The following is a 19,524-nucleotide window of genomic DNA, read 5'->3' on the forward strand; positions in this document are numbered from 1 at the left end:
GCTCCTCCCCTCATTCTCTCCCAGTTTGACAGTAAACCCATTAGTAACTACTCTGGTTTGGTTTTCTAATACCCATCTTAAAAGCAGTTTCTGTAGGTGGTACTTTCCTAAGTTGTGGCTTGGGTTTCAGAATCCTGATTAGAAAAGTTTATCATCTCTACTGTCATCCCCCCCCCCCCCATCCTGTTCTAGGAAGACTACTTTGACACAGTTTGTTCTTGACAAAACTATTCATGCTATTACATATAATTTTAATATCTTCTAAGCTTCAAATGTTTTATTTCCTTTATTGTTTTGTATTGTCACAGAATGGCTGAGGTTGGAAGGGAGCTCTGGAGGTCACCTGGTCCAATGCCCCTTCTCAAGCAGGACCACCTAGAGCAGGTTGCCCAGGACTGTGTGCAGTTGGGTTTTGAATATCTCTGAGGATGGAAGCTTCACAACCTCCCTGGGCAAGCTGTGCCAGTGCTCGGTCACCATCAGAGTGAAAAGTGTTGCCTGATGCTCTGTTTCAGCTTGTGGCCATGCCTCTTGTCTTGCCACAACCGAAAGGAAGGGAGCGTGACTCATCTTCTTTATACCCTCCCTTTGGATAATTTTTTCAATGATCTTATGTTAGGCTGACTTTTCTGCAACTCCCAGTTTTCTGATTTGTCCCAGTTTTAAAGATTGGCGCTTGCTTTTACTTTTTCTAGTCTCTTGGAACTTTACTTGTCCTTCACAATTCTCAAAAAATAGTGTCTGGTAGCTCAGAGATTGGCTCAGGTATGTCCCTAAATATTTTCTTCACATCTAGCTAATTTGAAATTGTTATATAAGGACTCTGTCTGACCTGTTCTACCCTGTTTGCTTTTTAGTGCGTCTTGTCTTCTAATCCTGCTGTTGCCAAAGTTATGTTATCTGTCTGATTGCAGTTAGTCTTTTTAATGAAAATTGAAACAAACAAAAAAATTAAACAGTTGGCTTCTCACATTCCTCTGTTTTTAATGGATAGTTTATATTTGTATATCCTTGCTAATCTAACTTATTAGCTGTGTAAGTGCCATGGGCATTTGGTTTGCGCTTAACTGTTGTGACTGTAATCTTTATCCCGGTATAGTGTGTTCTGTTTCTTTAAAGAAAAAAAAAGGCTTTTAAAACTTAATACTGCACAGTAAAGTTGTTGGGCTGATAAGTGCATTATAAATATGCAGATTTACTTGAGAAAAAGCATCAAAGCAAAAATAAACAGGACATTCCATTTAAATACATATTTTCTCCCTCACCACAAATCAGTTACACAGAAAAATCTGTCACTTTAGGAGACCTGGTTAAAATGTGTTAAAAGTTAACTGTTTTGAATGGATGTTTCTCAGTAATACCTTTCGCTGATGCTTTCCATGTGAAGGCAACGTTCTGCAAATGGGTTTTTTTTACCTTTCTAACCGTGGAAAGGACTTGAGCTTGTAAACTTCCAAAAGAGTCACTTGAAATGAAAGACGGTTGAAAACAAGTGACACTTTTCAGACAGCAAGTAGTAGTACCAAAACCCCAGAATCTGATGGAGTGCAACATTGTCACTTCTCTTAGGCTGGAATAAAAAAAAATAATAATATGATGGAATGCCTGTGTACTTGATGCTTAGGATGATGTTGATATTTACCATATGGTTTGGACAGGAGGTCTGCTTATTCTCAAAGTAAAGAACAAGATGATTTTTAATAAGTAATATGACAAATATTACCTCTTTGTGTTGAACAGGAAAGCCAGTGATCTTGCTGAACAGAAAAGTTAAGAACTAATGAATTTGTACCATCCCCTCATTTTATCCCCAATTGCATGAATAAAACAATGCCAAGAAAAATGCCATCCAAATTGTGCAGATAAGGTAAGGCACTTCAGTGATGAATTTTTCCCTGACTTCACCAGGAGTATTTGAGGGATATCTGCTGTTAAGAGTATATGCCCAGTAAACAAGCTTTTGTCACAGAAAGAAAAAGAAAGCCATAAGCAAAGGCAAGACACATTTCTTTGTTTCATGAAGAATAATGCTGGTAGCAGTCATTATCAGTTGTGTCATCTTAACCATTTCCAGTTAAAAGTAACTTTCTGATATTTTGGTCAGTGCAGCTAGTGTGGTAAACCTGCAGAAGTAGGGGGAGAGTTCTGAATATAGGGGCAAACTAATGAACATTTATATCAGCATTGGAACAGCTTGGGTGAAGTATATTGAGCAAACAGTGGTAATTAAAATCTCTGGAAGTGAAGCAGAGTATGTGGCAAGACACGCAAGACTACACGTTAAAGCTTAGGTGTGTGCTAGTGGTGTGGTTTAGCTCATGACAAAATTCCTATTTCAGCTTGATCTTCAGATTTCTTAAAAATAGTTTCTGATAATGCAGTTTCAGTTTCAGAAATTAATATTTTACACATGCAAATTCATTCACATGAATTCAGTAGGAAATATTTCAGATTCATTTAGGCAAGCAGATTTTGAAGAAGTCTTCTAATTTTGGCTGCCTACAAACGCAGAGTTGGAAAATAGATATTGTGCCTTGTCAGAGAAGCTGTTGCAGTGATGAAAAATGTTTTTTAACTCCTTATTATCACTGCTGTGGGGTGGAATTTTTCATGGTAGCAGATCCCTTCTCTGTTGAAAAGTAAAATTTAACATCGTAGTGTTTGTATAGCCAAAATATTAACATGGAGGTTTGTGTGAGATTATTCTGACAAAAAGGTTAGTGCTTGGAGAAGGCAGGAAGACAAGATCTACTCATACAGAGTAAGATCATGAAATACAGCAAAAATCTTGTGTTACTGTTTGTATAGAGTAAAAGAGCCCATCCCCATCTAAAGATACGACTTCTAATTAGGGTATGTTCACCACTACTCAGAATCTATAGTTTATATCTGGGCATTCATGAGTAAGATTCGTCTTTCCTAACTTACAGGTTCCTAAGATAGATCACAGAACTGAACATGTTCCATTGACTGTTGAAGGACCATGGGTTGAATAGTTCCTAAGTATGCATCATATTTTTAGCTTTCTAGTACTCGATGGGTTCAGTGCTCCAAACAGTGTCTCTAAGTTATGTAGGCAGGAGCATCTTTGATGATAAAGTATGAAATACTTAAAGCAACATTTTGATTATCCATAAAATCTATTTACTTGTTTAGAAAAACTTTCTAAGTGACTTCATTGAATTTAGAAACATATAAGGACTTTGAAAGTTATACATTAGAGCAGAATGAGATATTAGTGATAATATATGAATTCACAAATACCTTATTTCTGATTTACAAGGCATTTTTGGAGTAGCACATACATCTGAAAGCATTCTTAGGTTGGGTGAAGCTATTATTGTTCCTACGAGCTAGCAAGGTTCTCTATTTTATTGACTTGCAGTAAGGCATAGGTGGCTTTAATTGTTTGTATTTTATTGTATGTAGCTTTTGCCTTGTCAATGAATACTTATCCCAGTTTCAGAATTGAAGGATGATTTTTTACATGAAAGAAAATCTGGCTTTTTTCTAGATCTTATACCCCAGTCAAAGCCTGTTTCTTGGTAGAAAAAAAAAAAAGAAAAGTTTTAGGTATTTGCTACCACAAATATTCGGCGCACAGTTGAAATAGACAGTATTCCTAATCTCTGTCACGAGCGGAGGACTGGTTACTGGTAAGAAATCAAATCAGAAGATAAGATGTCTCAAAACCCCATGCATTTACGGTGACAGATAGCTTAGTGCATGGGATAAAACTTTAGGATTTTGTATTCTACACATACATCATTGTCCATCTTAGTGCATGGGATAAAACTTTAGGATTTTGTATTCTACACATACATCATTGTCCATCTGCATCAGGAACACACTGAATGGGAAGACATGAAGAACAAAATTGAAGTAGGCACAACCATGACGACAGAAGATTTGAAATTACATAAACCTCTGTGAAACACCCTATATCCCTTTCATTTCTGGAAACTGGATGATAGTTACCCTTCTGAACATGTTGTAATTACAAGTCATAGCTTCCACTGATTCATCAGTAGGGTTGGGTGAATTGCAGTGTTTATCAATACCACTAGACAGGATGGTACCATTTCCCTTTTGCTGAAGAGAGTGAAACTTAGTTCTGCAAACAGAAGATTACTGGTTTTAATTGAAGGCGTGAATGCAACTGAAAAGTAAAATCTTATTAGCTGCATTAAGAATTAGCAACATGGAACAAATTACTCTCACCATTAAAAACTGAAATCGGTACTGCATTTGGGTAATGATCTACTGATTGGCCTGAGGACGTGGCTAGTGAGGCTAATGTCTTTAAGCAGTGGTAAAAGGTACCAGCCTAAGGCTTACAGTAAAGTGGCTTACCAACAACCACAGACATCCCTGATCCTCCCCCCTTGCTTATCTGTAGGATACAGCTGTTGCTGAAACCAAGTTAAATGTTCTCATCTTAGAGAAACAGATTGGCAGGGATACCGAAAAAAATAAATATCTATCCCCTACACATGGACCTCAAAAAAAAAAAAAAGCAAAACACAGCAGAGACTGTTATTTTAGCCCAGAAAGAACTCATGAAGGCCATGCAGTCAACTTCTGAGTAGCTGACAAGTAAGCCTTTTTGATCTCCTGGTAATTTAGATAACTTTTCACAGGCTTCTCTAGAAACACATTAAATTTGTTCACTTTATGACACATTTATTGCAGATTAGTTACTCCCTGCTGCTTTCTTGCCATTGTAAAATCTAATGAACATAGAAGCTAATGAAACATTTTGGAAATGAAACATCACAGAGCTGGAGACTGGAGGCGTTATGATTCTGCGTGTTAGCATCCCTTAATTACCTCATGCTTACAGTTTATCCATTTGTCAACAGGAAGAATCAAGAGCTCACAAGTAACTATGTTGGGGTTTCTTCTAGTTGTACCAGTTCCTACGGCTCATTGACACCACCGTGCAATCTCAGGAATGTCATGTCGCTTATCTTGTCCCTATGGTGTCTCAATGATGTCAGATCGTAGCCTTGGGAATTTTCCTCTGTTTTTTCTCAGCCTTATTTTTGTTGATGTCCACTAAATGCCTCAGACCTCTGTGGTAATATTCCATGCTACAAAGGGACTGCAGTGTTACATTGTCAGTCTCGCTGCCTATAGTCTGTACTTCTCTCTCCTACTTTGTAGTTCTGTCTGTAGTTATACAATAGAACATCTTATTGCAAGATGTTTTGGCTGGAAAAACATTCTTATTTATCGGGTATTCTGAGCTGGAAAGCAATAAAGCCTGTGATCAGACCTTAAAGTTGACCTTCTTTTGCTTTACGTTACCATGGGTATCATCATTTTGTTCCTTTAATCTTAGTCACTTGATGGTGAGAGGAAGGACTGGGGCTTCGTGATACATTTCTTTCCTCACTGAACATGCCACAGAAACACCCGGTGTTTCTTCTTGGCTGAGCATGCCCACATGAGTGAGAAAGGCAATATAACTCACTTCTGTCAGGAGTTCAGATCTATTTGTGATATAGTTTTGGCATGAAAAGAAAATCAGAGGAAAAAATGTTCTTCTATTTCATGGCTTACCGAGGACCCATTGTATAGTTATCAGAATACTGTTGATGAGGAGAAGGTATGTATTTACTTCCTTACCAGTATAGATTCTGTATAGAAAATATGGTTTTAAAAACCACACATTTTTGTTTTGTTTTCCCTTCCTTTTTATGTACACATAGTTCTCCTACAGCAACAGGCAGATTATGGTAATGTCTTAGAGGAGCCAAGCAGTGGTTGTGTGGTTACTGAGTGGGATCTTTGCCTGCAGTAAAATTTTATTTTCCAAACTAAATGTGACAACAGAATTGCATACATAAACTGTTCATGGGAGCTGAGACCTATTTACAACAAGCTGCATGGTTACATTCTGCTCAGAACTGGAAATCCCGTTAGACTCTGTAACTAGTCTTGCCACAGCCTTTGAAGACATGAGTTGCTTGACCCTGGTGTGCACAACACTGAAGACTTGCCCACATGGTTCTCCACAGGCCGTACCGTAGCCCATATCATTTGTGAATAAACTTGTAAACCCATAGGAAACATGGCACCTGACAAAATTTACCTTAGGCTTCACAGTGCTATTCGAGCAAAGAGAATATATGCTCATTTGAACAATGACCTTTTAAAACTTCATGACTTGTGAATTATTTTTGAGAGGAAAAAGAAAAGTGTGCCTACGAAGTTTAGAACTGAGCTCAAAAGGGATTGTACAAATAGAAAATTAGGAAAAGAGAGAAAATTTCTGTGACGCAGACTAAAGAGAAGAGAGAGTTACCCTGACAGCAAAGAATGCTAACGGCATCCAGGGCTGTAGGAACAGGAGCGGACTCGGTAGGGACAGGGAAGTAATTAGTCTCCTCAGCACATGCGAGGCCGCATCTGGAATACTGTGTCCAGTTTAAAGTCCCCCAGCTCAAGGAAGACATCACTAAATTGGAGGCAGTTAGTGGAGGACCATCGTGATGGTGGGGAGCTGGAGCAGTTGCCTTGTGAGGAGAGGCTGATGGAGCCGGGCTTGTTCAGCCTGGAAAAGGAGATGGCTTCAGGGGGACCTGCCAGCAGCCCCAGTGTCAATGGGGCAGCATCTCTTCTCCATCAAGATGATGGAGTCGGGCTCCTCACAGTGATGCGCGGTAAGAGGATGAGAGGCGATAGGTATTAATTGAAACAAGAGGTTCAGGCTGGATATAAAGAAAAACATTTTCACTGTGATGGCAGTCAGGCATGGGAATGGGTTTGCCCAGGGAGGCTGTGCAGTGTCCATCCTCGGGGATTTTCCAGAAACAACTGGACAAAGCCCTGAGAATCAAAAAATCGCAGAGTGGTTGAGGTTGGAAGGGACCTCTGAAGGTTATCTGGTCCAACTCATTGTAACTCTGGGTGCTTATAAGCTATTGGGAGAACTTAAATGAGTATTACTAGGTGAGAGTTAAGCTTTAGTGCCTAGCATGAATTGCAAGAGAGGGACAGAGATAATTGTTTCTTTATATGTTGGAAACAGGAAAGCTTTTACATCGCAAAGTATATTACAGAAAGCAGCTGGCTGGTTTTTTCATGGACTCTTAAGGTTTTCTACTAAGCAAATATAAGAATATATTCTAATGGTTTTGGCTTGATTGGGTCATTCTACTTTAGTCTTGTTATTTGTTGACCATTAGAATATGCAGTTCCATTCCCAACTGATTCCTGTGAATGGGGCCCACACTGGGATTACATCGTAGTTTTACAAGATCAAGCAAGTTGGCTGTTAGGTGTTTGGACATTTTAAATCTTTGTTTACAAGAAAGGTAAAGAATCTGTTTACATTTGACACATATAGATGGTTTCTGGAGCAGCTGCTTATGCCAATACATCAACGTGAGGTTCCTGCTGTAGTTACCTAGCGGAATCTAATTGAAAGCTTTCATCTGATTCCTCCTGTTTTCAGTTGATAATTTCCTCTTACAACAGAGTAAATGTTTTTCTTTTCTTCGTTTCCACTCGTTGTTCAGTATAAAATGAGAGTAGTCATCAATGAATCACATAAAACGTCAACAGAAAGGAATTAGCTACTATTGGGCATTAGAAAGGTGGGAGAATTTGGGAAGAAAAGCTTCTTTGGGAAGACCGGGGTATTTCTCTGGTCCATCAGCTCTTAGCTGTGCTGGATGTTCCCTCAGTAACACATCAGTTCTTGCTTCTATTTCCTTCAACAGCTTGATGAAATACAAACAGTTAGGGCAGCCAAGAGAAATACATTTCATGACATCATTCTCTGGTGGATAAGTTTAAGTTAATTAATTATGCTCGATTTTATTTCTTTGTTCTCTAATCTGTCTAAACTATGTTACAGGCTCCACTGATCATCTATGAAGATTAAATAATGTGCAGGCTTGTACATGGTATTTTCTGATTAGGGAGAAAAAAGTCGTGTTTATTTCTCTTAACCTATGTTGAGGAACCTTAACCATGGGGAGAAAATGGGGAACAGGTCTGATACAGAACTAAATGTTTACTGATGTATTTTTAAACAAGTGAAGTATACTGACATCATCAGGTGAAGACAGTATAAACATTGCTGCAGACTTCTAATTGTATATTGGCTAAGAAGTGGAAGTCTTTTTCTTTTCCCTGACTGTGTAATATGTCTGGTGATTAATTTAGTATCCATTATGAGTGCAAGACATCAGCATTATGCACACTAAATTCTTTCATCCTCAGGCCAGGAACCATTTTGCAGGCGTAATGCAACAAAGCCTACAGAGCTGTGTGGGTGTATATAAACTCTAACCTGAACATCTTGCAGTGTTCTCAAGTGGGAGGGTAATTTCGCCTCTTCGTTGATTTTACTGATGTGTCTTATGAGCAAGTAGTGCCATTTCCCCCAACCTGTGATGAATTGAGTGTGCTATACAATGTGGGCTGTTGCTCACCAGAGGATTAAGCAGGAGCAACAAACCTGCTTTACTTTCTTCAAACCTTTCATGAGTGACAGACACCTGTGTCAGCTTGCACAGTCTTAGCATTTTGATATATAAAAGCAGCCTTCCGGTTCTTCTAGAGGAGAGTGCCTAGGTTGACAAAAATGCTTACGTTGCATTTGGATTGTTTACAGAAAAACCACTGCATCAGTTGTGCTAAAATCTTCAAAAGCAAATTTTATGTGTAGTCTCAGCGCTGTTAAATGAAGCTGTCCCAAGTACCTGCAGTAACCATGGTATCTAAAAGTCTGGATTAGTGCAGCAGTTCTTTGTCTGGGATGCGGTACATACTGTGCTTGGATTTTAATGGAGCCATTTATACAGATTTTATATTTTCCCATAAAACTCCTCAATATGAATGAAAACAAGCGTGGGCTAAATGTTTGTGCTTTTCAGTGCTCTTTCTGTTACAGATTCTCGCTGGGTTTCTTAATTGCTAACTTATGCAGTTTCTTTGTCTTTCAGAATGTCGGGTGGTGAAATCCACTTCCTATACCAAAATAGCTTCGACTTCACGTAGGAGCACCACCAAGAGCCCGGGCCCATCCCGACGCAGCAAGTCTCCTGCTTCCACTAGCTCAGGTAAAGCAAACAAGAAATCTTTCTTAATAACAGCAACCAAACTGTTTCAATACAATTGGCAATGTGCTTAAAATTCCACATTTCTGTGGAAAAAACGTTGTATGTATGAAACAGTCAATAGTACAGATTCACTTGTTCTCTAAGTTGCATCTCAGATGAAGCATCTTCCCAATGCAAAATAATTCCTCAGTGTTTTATAGATCATGCTCTGGCATTACCATGGTTCAGTTTACTTTATTTTCCGTGCATGATTTTGCTGCCAGTACCTAACGACTGACAAAAAGAGGTATTCTCTGTACTAGAAAGTCAATAAGCACAATGCAGAAAGTAGTCCAAGTTATGCAGCGTAGGGTCTGCGTCTGCAAAAGGTTGATTTCACAGGTTTTTTTGTATTTTGTTTCTAAGGGAGCTAAGAGGCAGCAGTGAGGAAAGGATAGGTTAAAGACAGGATATTGAGGAAAGGGGGAGCAGCAGGGCAGAGAAATAATGCAATTACAGATCTGAACGGGAGGTGCAAAGATAGCTGAGGAAGAAGTGAGTCAGAGTTGACCTAACAAGCCAGTGGTGCATGCTGGAGAAGACGCAGCAAAAAGCTTTAAGAAGTTCTGTCTGAAAGGCCTTGCTTTGGCTGCCTGTGCAGCTGCTCCCACTAAATAGTCTATGACTAGTTCCCCCCTACAGCTTTTTTCCCAAGCAAAACAAATAAATAAACAAAAAAGTGCATTAGATAATTTGCCAGCATTGGTGCCTGAAAGTACAAGTACTACTTGGCGTGGGCCAGTTGAGTAGACCCAGTCCAGCATTTGCAGCATTGCTTGTGAATATGGATTTTGCAGGAGACAAACACGAGAGCTGTCTGAAAGCCACCTCGCTCTCTCTGCCCTAAGTCTTCTGCCAACAGGGAAGCGAACGTCATACTGGGACCTGCATCCAGCACCGTGAGGTCTTTCTGGGGAGGTGGTGATCAGAATGGCCCAGGTGCTCCTAGCTGGTTTCAAAGAGGGGACACACGGACCAGCTGGAGCCGTATTTTTCACAAGAAGACTAAGCTGAGAAAACAAGCATTCTTGCTCAGGGAAGGAGGAAAGAGGGAGAGACACAATGAGAGACAGGGGTGTAGACGTGGGGAGCAGGGCTGGGAGGCAACGTGCCGCCTACACATCCTAAACCAGCTGAAGTTGGGAAACCTGAAGAGAGGTAATGGGGAGAAGTATCAATTGTGGGGAAGAAGCCCAGAGTAGCTCTTTCTTAAACTTGTATTAAATAGCTTTCTTTGTAGCTAAGTGGAACAGAGTTAAACCAAACTTTAGCAAGAGAGGCCCTGTTTGATTTGTGAGTGTTATGGACTCTTTCTGGATTTTTATAGTGAATATTCATTTGGGAGTACAGGTAATAGACACTGAACTGTGTATATTCATTTCTATGTGAAATAACTGTCCTGCTATGCGTAACAAATGTTTCTACCATGGGACTAGCAACATTTTTGCCATGTTGACTATGTGATACCTTGTTTGGTCCTGAGAGAAATAGTACTGTTTTTACTTAAACGTGTAGGAGAAGCGTAGGTGAGTAAATCTTAATTTCCCGCAGTTTAGTTTTAGAAGGGTCTGAGCAGAATACCATTACGTGTTCAATCACTGCAAAAGGTCATGAGTTTATTTTACAGCTTGTGAAAAAACGATGTTTTCATATGCCACAATAATAATTAATATATCATTAAATTTATAATAAGAAAAGAAACAGTATAGGGGAGCTACTGAAAATACAAACCATTTTGGATAGTTCTGTGTTGATGACAGATTTACCCATCTTAAAAATATCTTATGTAAAAACAATAAATTTACAGAAAATAGGCACATACTAGTTTGTCAGAAGATGGTCTATCACCTTGTCTATTTGACATCATCATTTGGACACTGTAATTAAGATTTTTGTAGAGAAAGACATCAGACAAAGCCCTACAAGAATGTGTAGGATGCTGACAGAACAGTCTGTCAGCTGGTAGAAGCCTGGGTGAAGAACTGGCTGAAGGGCAGGGCTCAAAGGGTTGTAGTGAATGGGGCTGAATCTGGCTGGTGACCGGTCACCAGCGGTGCTCCTCAGGGCTTAATTCTAGGGCCAGTTCTGTTGAATATTTTTATCAGTGATCTGGATGCAGGAGTCGAGTGCATCATTAGCAAGTTTGCTGGTGATACCAAACTGGGAGGTGCTGTTGACTGTCTCAAGTGACAACAGGCTTTGCAGAGGGATCTAGATAGATTGGAGCATCGGGCAATCATCAATGGCATAGAATTTAGTAAGTCCAAATCTCGCATTCTGCACCTGGGATGGAGTAATGCTGGGCACAAGTGTAAATTGGGAGAGGAGTGGTGGGAGGGCAGCCCTGCAGAAAGGGACCTGGGGGTGCTGGTCGGCAGCAGGCTCAGCAGGAGTCAGCAGTGTGTGTCCTGGCAGCCGAGAGGGCAAACCCCATCCTGGGGTGCATCAAACAGCATAACCAGCCGGTCAAAAGGGGTGATTATCCCGCTGTGTTCAGCGCTGGTGCGGCCTCACCTTGAGTATCGTGTGCAGTTCTGGGCCCCACAGTTCAAGAAGGATGTGAAGGTGCTCGCACCCATCCAGAGGAGGGCAACAAAGCTGGTGAAAGGGCTGGAAGGCATGTCCTGTGAGGAGCAGCTGAGGACTTCGGGCTTGTCTGGTTTGGAGGAAAGGAGGCTGAGGGGTGACCTCACTGCTCTCTGCAGCCTCCTGAGGGGGGGACGTGGAGAGGGAGGTGCTGAGCTCTTCTCCCTGGGGTCCAGTGCCAGGATGCGTGGGAATGGTTCAAAGCTGCACCGGGGAAGGTTCAGACTGGACATTAGGACACATTTCTTTACCGAGGGGGTGGTCAGACACTGCGTGGTGGATTGATCCTGGCTGGACACCAAGTGCCCACCAAAGCAGCTCTATCACTCCCCTCCCGAGCTGGGCAGGGGAGAGAAAAATGAAAAGGCTCCTGGGTTGAGATAAGGACAGGGAGATCACTCACCAATTACCATCATAGGCAAAAGAGACTCAACTTGGGGAAAATTAATTTAATTTATCACCAATCAAATCAGAGTAGGGTAATGAGAAATAAAACCAAATCTTAAAACACCTTCCCCCCACCCCTCCCTTCTTCCTGGGCTCAACTCCACTCCTGATTTTCTCTCCCTCCTCCCCGCAGCGGTGCAGGGGGATGGGGAATGGGGGATGGGGTCAGTTCATCACCCCTTGTTTCTGCCACTCCTTCCTCCTCAGGGGGAGGACTCCTCACTCTTCCCCTGCTCCACAGCAGGGTCCTTCCCATGGGAGACAGTCCTTCACAAACTTCTCCAATGTGAGTCCTTCCCACGGGCTGCGGTTCTTCACGAACTGCTCCAGCGTGGGTCCCTCCGACGGGCTGCAGTCCTTCAGGCACAGCCTGCTCCAGCGTGGGTCCCCCACGGTCCACAGGTCCTGCCAGGAGCCTGCTCCAGTGTGGGCTTCCCACGGTGTGCCAGCCTCCTTCGGGCATCCCCCTGCTCCGGCGTGGGGTCCTCCCCGGGCTGCAGGTGGAGATCTGCTCCCCCGTGGACCTCCCTGGGCTGCAGGGGGACAGCCTGCCTCACCGTGGTCTTCCTCACGGGCTGCAGGGGAATCTCTGCTCCGGCGCCTGGAGCATCTCCTCCCCTCCTTCTGCACTGACCTTGGTGTCTGCAGGGCTGTTTCTCTCCCATAATCTCACTCCTCTCCTCAGCTATTCTTCTGCAGCAGGTTTTTCCCCCTTCTTAAATCTGTTATCACAGAGGCGCTGCCACCATCGCTGATGGGCTTGGCCTTGGCCAGCGGTGGGTCCGTCTTGGAGCCGGCTGGCATTGGCTCTGTCGGACACGGGGGAAGCTTCCAGCAGCTTCTCACAGAAGCCACCCCTGTAGCCCACCCACTACCAAAACTTTGCCACGCAAACCCAATACACACTGGCACAGGCTTCCTGGAGAGGTGGCCGATGCCCCAAGCGTGTCAGTGTTTAAGAGGCATTTGGGTAATGCCCTTGATAACTTGCTTTAACTTTTGGTCAGCAGTTGGACTACATGATTATTGTAGGTCCCTTCCAACTGAACTATTCTATTCTATTCTGTTTTGTTCTATTCTATTCTTGTTACAGCTTAAAAAGGATAAACAATTGAAAATGTTTCCAGAGAAGTTAATTTTAATGGGGACAATGGATCTGATTTGGCTGTCTGTACCTCTTGTGTTTGCTTTCTGCAAACAGTGAAGTCAAATTGTGTGAATGTTACAGAAAGCCTATTTCTAACCTTACATCCATGAGTATTTACATCAATATTACTTTCATAAAAGGAAGCAATATTGTACTAAGTGGGCACTCGCCCTCAAGAATTGTTTTTATATCATGTAAAACTAAAAGTAATCAATGAATAGATTTTAAAAATATGCAATTTGGTATTAGACAGTGCATGAAAAAAACAACAGTGGAAAGAAAAAGAAACACGACTCTCAGATGTTGTTAGACAAGAAACAAAGTTGTCCCATGAAATGCAGACAATATGTGCAGATTTCACTATTCTGCCATCCAGTAGGCCTAAAAATACTGCCTATTTATTGGAATTATGTACCCGTGACAGTAGCAGAGTAGAGAAATTGCCATCTAGTGCATGTAAGAGCAGATATTTTTTTCCATGTTGTCTACATTAAACATCTCAGTATTAGGGAGTCTCCTAAATGACTAGTGCATAATTGGAAGTTACGCTTTTGTTGTCACATTGTTAGTGCTAAGCACGTATATATGTATTTTTTTATTCTATGCTTTTAAACTGCTTTCAGTTCATCTTTAAACTACTGTTAGGATTTTCTCTTTCATTAGGGATAAACATAAAAAATACTCGAGGAGAACAGATTCTTTGCTTAGATCAAAGGCGATACATACATATTCCAAAAATGAAAGGATGTATCATTTTGTGAAGAGTTGTGCCATAAAAGAAAGTTGAGAAAAGTAGGGATAAAGGGCAGGCAGAAAGCATTATTGACAGTGTACCCTTGAGAAAAAGCTAAACGAAATGTAAGGAGAACAGCGTGTTGCTAATTAGAAAGAATCTGATTCTTCTTGTTTGATTCTTGCTGCATTTTGAAAGTCTGTGCATTCTTGCTACGCAAAAGGATCAGATGCCTGCGTCGGTCATCAGTTGGTGACCACATCAAGATAATACGTATGGATGACTACATGGGTCAAAAAAGGAAAGCTGCATAGACAAAGAGGATGTGAAAAAAGTTTAGAAACCTCAAAGTTGGATATTAAAACTGATAAAATTCTAAAATGAAGGGCTATCCTTGACTTACCCTTAATTCTCTACTGTATACATCTATAGTATGGTATAGCCTTTAATGTTGGTATTCAACATTATTTTTCTTCTCATCCAGCACAGGATAGCTGATTGGGATTCATCATTTTTAGAGTTAATGAAGGTACAGTCTTTGGGTCATTTTCCCATTGTTAGAGAAATGGATTTGTAAATGAGGCTAGGACATGCAGACAGTCTGCTTTGGTTTAAGCACTTAAATACCACCCTCAAGAACTGTTTCCCTTCTTTGACACAGAATTTCAAGTGGTAAGAATTAAGCCAAACTTTGGCTTGAACTAAATGTTTATAAATGCGGTGAAATTCACGAGTCCCTTGTTCTTTACAAATAGTGGTATGGGATGGTGAACTTTCCCAAATTCGTCCCAATAGCTTCTGAAGTTGCTTGCAGAAATCAAAGGGGTTATTTTGGGGCATTGGTCAGTTTGTTTGTTTTCTTTAATGTCCATGTCTCATTTTCGCAATACCATTTTACCAAAACCGGTGCTTCGAAGATAAATTCAGTAACGTTAACAAATGATTTTTAGAGAAAATTCTGCTTGAAGACCCTTGCCCCTAACGCGTAGAGCGTTCTGTTTCAGTCTCGCCTTGTTGTGGTGGCCCTTGGCTGTGTGCGGGAGCAGGCAAAGGGACCCCGAGCATCCCCTCGCCGTGGCGAGCCCCCGGCCGCTGCTCTGGAGAACCGTTTCCCTCATCGTCTCACCTGGTACTGGGCGCAAAGGGCTCCCAGTGACATTCCCAAGGGTCTTAGATAACTTTCACCTTGCCCGGAGATGCCTTTCCCCCTCCACCGCCTGTAAAGGCAGCGTCTTTGGCGACCCTGAAAGCCCCGTACAGATCCTGCCATAACAACACCCTTGGGCTTTGCCACACGGCCACGGGAACAACAGGATGAAAAAGAGTATCCCGCAGGCTCTGGGACATACTGCCACGGCAGCATGGGGGAAAGGCTGGAGCTGCGAGTGGAAGGCAGGCTGCAGGGTCGCAGAGAAAGACCCTGAGCGATGCCAGAAGCCGTACAAGCGCTCAGTGCCACACAGGTTCAGACCTGTACTCTGGTTAACCGAGGGCAAGGAAATACGTGTCAGTCTGTAAGGGAATGGGAGACACATGCTCCTTACCCTTTCTTGAGCTATACAGTCTACAGTGAGAAAAAAAGCTGCATCTGCTTTTACACCATTTCTTGACATATTGAAGAGGATTGTATGCATTTCCAGAGGCGGTGGTCACCTTTCTTCCATCCTTGTTTTTTCCTTTTTTTTTTTTTTTCTTAACAGAGCATATGCCTAATGTGCTTATATTTTCCTGGTACTTTTTTCTTAAAAGAGTACATGCAAGCTAGGAAGATCTGTGGTAAGGGATGACTTCTCCATTATTATATGTTTTGTTCAGTTTTTTATTTACATCTGACAGTGTTTCAAAACAATACCACAAGACAGAAATCTCGCTGCAGGAGGATTGCTTTCTGTTTTTTTACAAATGCATTTGAGGTATTGTCTGCTTCAAAATGCTTTCAGTCTAAATAGAGAAGAGAAGCAGGGAACAAGGCAAAGAAGAGAAGCAGAGAAAGGTAGCATGACCTCCCAGGCAGGCAGAGCGCTGAAGTCTAGTTCCAAGTGCAATAGCTAATCCTGCCTCTATTTAATTTTTCTGATGTCCTAAAGCCTGTAAAACACTTTGATGTTTTTTTGTTGGCATCAAATATTATTTGGGAAAGGACATCATAAAAGAGATGTTGAATTTCAGTGAGACCGGGTACCAGCCCATTGCTGGTGACTGAAAATTATGAATGTCTGATGGCTATTCAGTAGCTGTCGGCTTCTGTCCGGCTGTCAATTAACACCACTGGTGGCAGCCTCAGCGCAGGTGAAGAGGTTACAGATTCGAAGAAAGCAGCGCTTAGTCCTTCATGATCATTATTTTTAATCAAATCAAGAGCAGCATGAGATGGCTGGAATTATTGTACCCTTGGTCCATTAAATTAAGGAAGGATAGTACATTCGGGTGAACTCCGTTTTAGCCTCTGAAATCCCAACTCTAATTTTCAGGACTTGCTCTCAACAAAACTAACTACTTTTTCTTCTTCTGCAGTTTGAGCACCTCCTTCAAAATTATTTCCTTGTCACTTCTTCTCCCATCTGAGCTATCTCCTGTTCCCCTCAAACTAGCACCCAAAATATTTCAGATTCTTGAAATATTATTTGTAGCAGCAATTCAGGTTTGGTGTTAAGAAGAGTTATTTAGGAGTTTCAGTTATTTGGTGCGACAAGTGTCTATTTCAAGAGTAACTGGGTTGATACGTACCTATTCTGAATGACAAAGGGAACATATGTGAAGGATGGATAGAGTAGGTTGTATTACCAAGGGCTGTGTATTTTTTTTAAAAATTGCACCTGGGCAAAGAAATTGTGAAACTGCATGTCAAACTAAAGCCTGATCAAAGCTGTAGATGTTCACTGAAGGAAAAAGAGGTGTAGGATATGGAAATTGGATCTTACTGAAGGCTTCTCTAGAGCAGATGCTTGTGCTTTTCTCAGCTAGTTAGAAAAAAAAAGGTAGATGTGTTCCTCCGCAAGAAGATATATTTTCTTTTAGTTTGATAGTTCATCCCTAGGCCGTTATCCAGAAACAACCCTTCTTCAGCCACCTGACTCAAGAAGGTCTTTTGGATCCCAAAGGAAGGAACATGATGTATCATATTGTCTGCAGCGAGGTCACATATTTTTATTCATACTGTTATAGGTACTCATCTGACAGATTTTGTAATAAATATGCTGAAGTGAAACTTTCCTGAAGCCAAGAATGCAAACCCATGGGAGTGATGGAGTCATCATATTAGACCCAGGGGTTTCCAGATGATTTTTACTTTGATCCTGGCTTCCTTTTAATTTTTTATTTATGTTGTTTGTATTTGATACTAATCATTAAAAAATTAAGTTTTATCATTTTATAGCCTGTAACAAAAATCTAGAATTAGTAAGAGAAATAGATTTGGTTAGACTGAATAGTTTAATCCTCTTAAAGGATTAAAAAGTTAAATGCCGAATGAAGAAACATCCTCAGAGTTGGTACTCCATTCACACAGACTGATTTGAGAATCCTAGTCTTTCCAATTAGGCAACACAGTTCAAAAGAGAGATTTTCATTAAATCTTAGGTACACGTAGATGCTCTCTCGATTAGGTACTAGATGAAATTAGCGGCCAAGATCATAGATATCAGCTGTACTCTGATGAAGGGCAGAGAAAAAAACAAGAGGCACTTACCCACCTTCTAAGGCTACAAAAAACCCCAACAACTTGTGGATTCCAGGGAATTGTATTTTCAAGGAAAGCTTGAAGCAAGGAAAGTCTTCTGAGATGTCGGGCACGTCCGCAATGTCTCTGTGTCTGCGGCACTTCCCTGCTTGATAGTGCAGAGGTAGCTGACCTGAGGTTGAGGTAGAAGGGCCATCCCAGTGGCCACCCTACGGAGATCAGGGTGGGCTGAGTGTTGGTAGGGTTTGCAGCCCCAGCTGAGCTCCGCGCTGCTTGGGTTCCGTTCCGTGGCTGCCACAGGTACTGAGGACTGGCAGGGACTCGGGTACTGGTGGCTGCTGGGGTGGGAGTGTATTCCTGACCTGAAGGTGATCCTTTCTGCTGATGTTTCTAATCTGTTGATCTGTTGATGAGGTGGAAGCTCTGTATGGGTCTGTCAAGCCTTGTCGTCAGCGGCAGAGAGATGTTCTTCTTGTATCCACATAACTTCTTGACATAAACTCTAGAAAAGATCGAATGTAAAAAGGACAGTTTAGCACCAGTTAAAATGAATGCAGTACTGGTTATTTGGGATTTTTCCTCAACCAGCTGCATGCTAAGGAAGAACCTAGAAAGGCTTTGCTGGGGAGTGATAATGAGGGCACTTGCTTAATGTGGTTCTCTGGACAAACTGTCTTTTGGAATGAAGACAAAAATGACAAGATGTATACAAGTAGGATACAAAAGCAGAAGGAACGAAAAGGCAAGGTATGGTTTGTTCCCCAACTACTCTGTAACTACTTAATCTTATTGAGACAAAAATGTTGTTTCGGAAAGGACAGTGACATATGACACGAGTAATCGAGACAAGGTCAAGTAGTGATCCTGCATCACCATTTTCTAGCTAGCAGTTGCTGAATATGGCCTACACATGTTGTTTGTGACTTCTGTAAAACATCTTTTAGTCTAGCCTGCCCTAGTCGTGAGTAAGTTGTGGCTGCGAAAAAGCCTGCACTATTCCTTTCCCTTAGTCTCCTCTTTCCTCTTCACACGTACTCTCGTGTTTGGCAAACCACTTTTGTAAACACACAGTCTCATCTTTACATGTTTATTATAGGGTACAAGATGCTAACACCTGACCAGGCAGTTTTATAGGAGAGTATGACTTTAGTTCAGTGCAGTGGCATCAGCAGCTTCTCAGACTGGCACTTGATACTTTAATTCAGCTTTTCTCACTTTCTGTTTTTATTACTTAATAAAAAGGTGCCCTATCAAAATTTATTTATTGGAATGCCATCAAAATACTTTTTATTTACAGCATTTTCACAAGTTTATAAATATCATCGTATGAAAAACTATTTTGCATTTATGTCAGTAGAGGATGGTATCCATCTTTAGTATTCTATTTTGTGGGGTTTTCTACCTTCATGTGTGTACCAGGTGCTGGAAAAACTAATACAAAGACAGGTTCTTGCCCTGTTATGCAGCCTCAGCAAGAGAGGACAGTAAGGAAAGGAGTTCACAGCTAAGCAGTTGGAAAAGTCTGCTCAGAGAAGCCACAATACTTTTGTAATTGTTTTAGCTTTTTAATATGTCTTTCACCTGTGAAATTTTGAACGGATAAATCTTTTTCATGGGACGATGGGAGGGCGCTGTGTGTTAAGCTGAAGTCTCTGACCCCTGCCATTTCATGAATAAAAAGTGACAAGAAACCTCTTGCCTCACTCAATAACATGATTAATCGCAACAGTGATTTACCAATTTCATATGTCTTTATCTACATCAAGATTCCCTGTAGGAACATATGCTGTATCAGTCAGTGAGAACTGCAGTGCAG

At 41.4% G+C, this 19,524-nt stretch overlaps 2 protein-coding genes across 6 annotated transcripts in view; both read left to right on the forward strand.

Moving 5' to 3' along the window:
* Positions 1-19,524, forward strand: part of SPART (spartin) — a 338,589-nt gene that overhangs the window by 244,739 nt on the left and 74,326 nt on the right. The gene's annotated exons all lie outside the window — the stretch shown is intronic.
* DCLK1 (doublecortin like kinase 1) overlaps positions 1-19,524 on the forward strand; it is a 247,869-nt gene that overhangs the window by 158,290 nt on the left and 70,055 nt on the right. For all 5 annotated transcript variants that reach the window (XM_049822760.1, XM_049822759.1, XM_049822761.1 and 2 more), the window contains exon 5: positions 8,961-9,077. In XM_049822760.1, coding sequence (XP_049678717.1) covers positions 8,961-9,077 — 117 coding nt within the window. The remainder of the gene's footprint in view (positions 1-8,960; positions 9,078-19,524) is intronic.

This window comes from Accipiter gentilis, chromosome 19 (assembly GCF_929443795.1).
Source record: "Accipiter gentilis chromosome 19, bAccGen1.1, whole genome shotgun sequence".
In the NCBI taxonomy this organism is placed as follows: Eukaryota; Metazoa; Chordata; class Aves; order Accipitriformes; family Accipitridae; genus Astur; species Astur gentilis.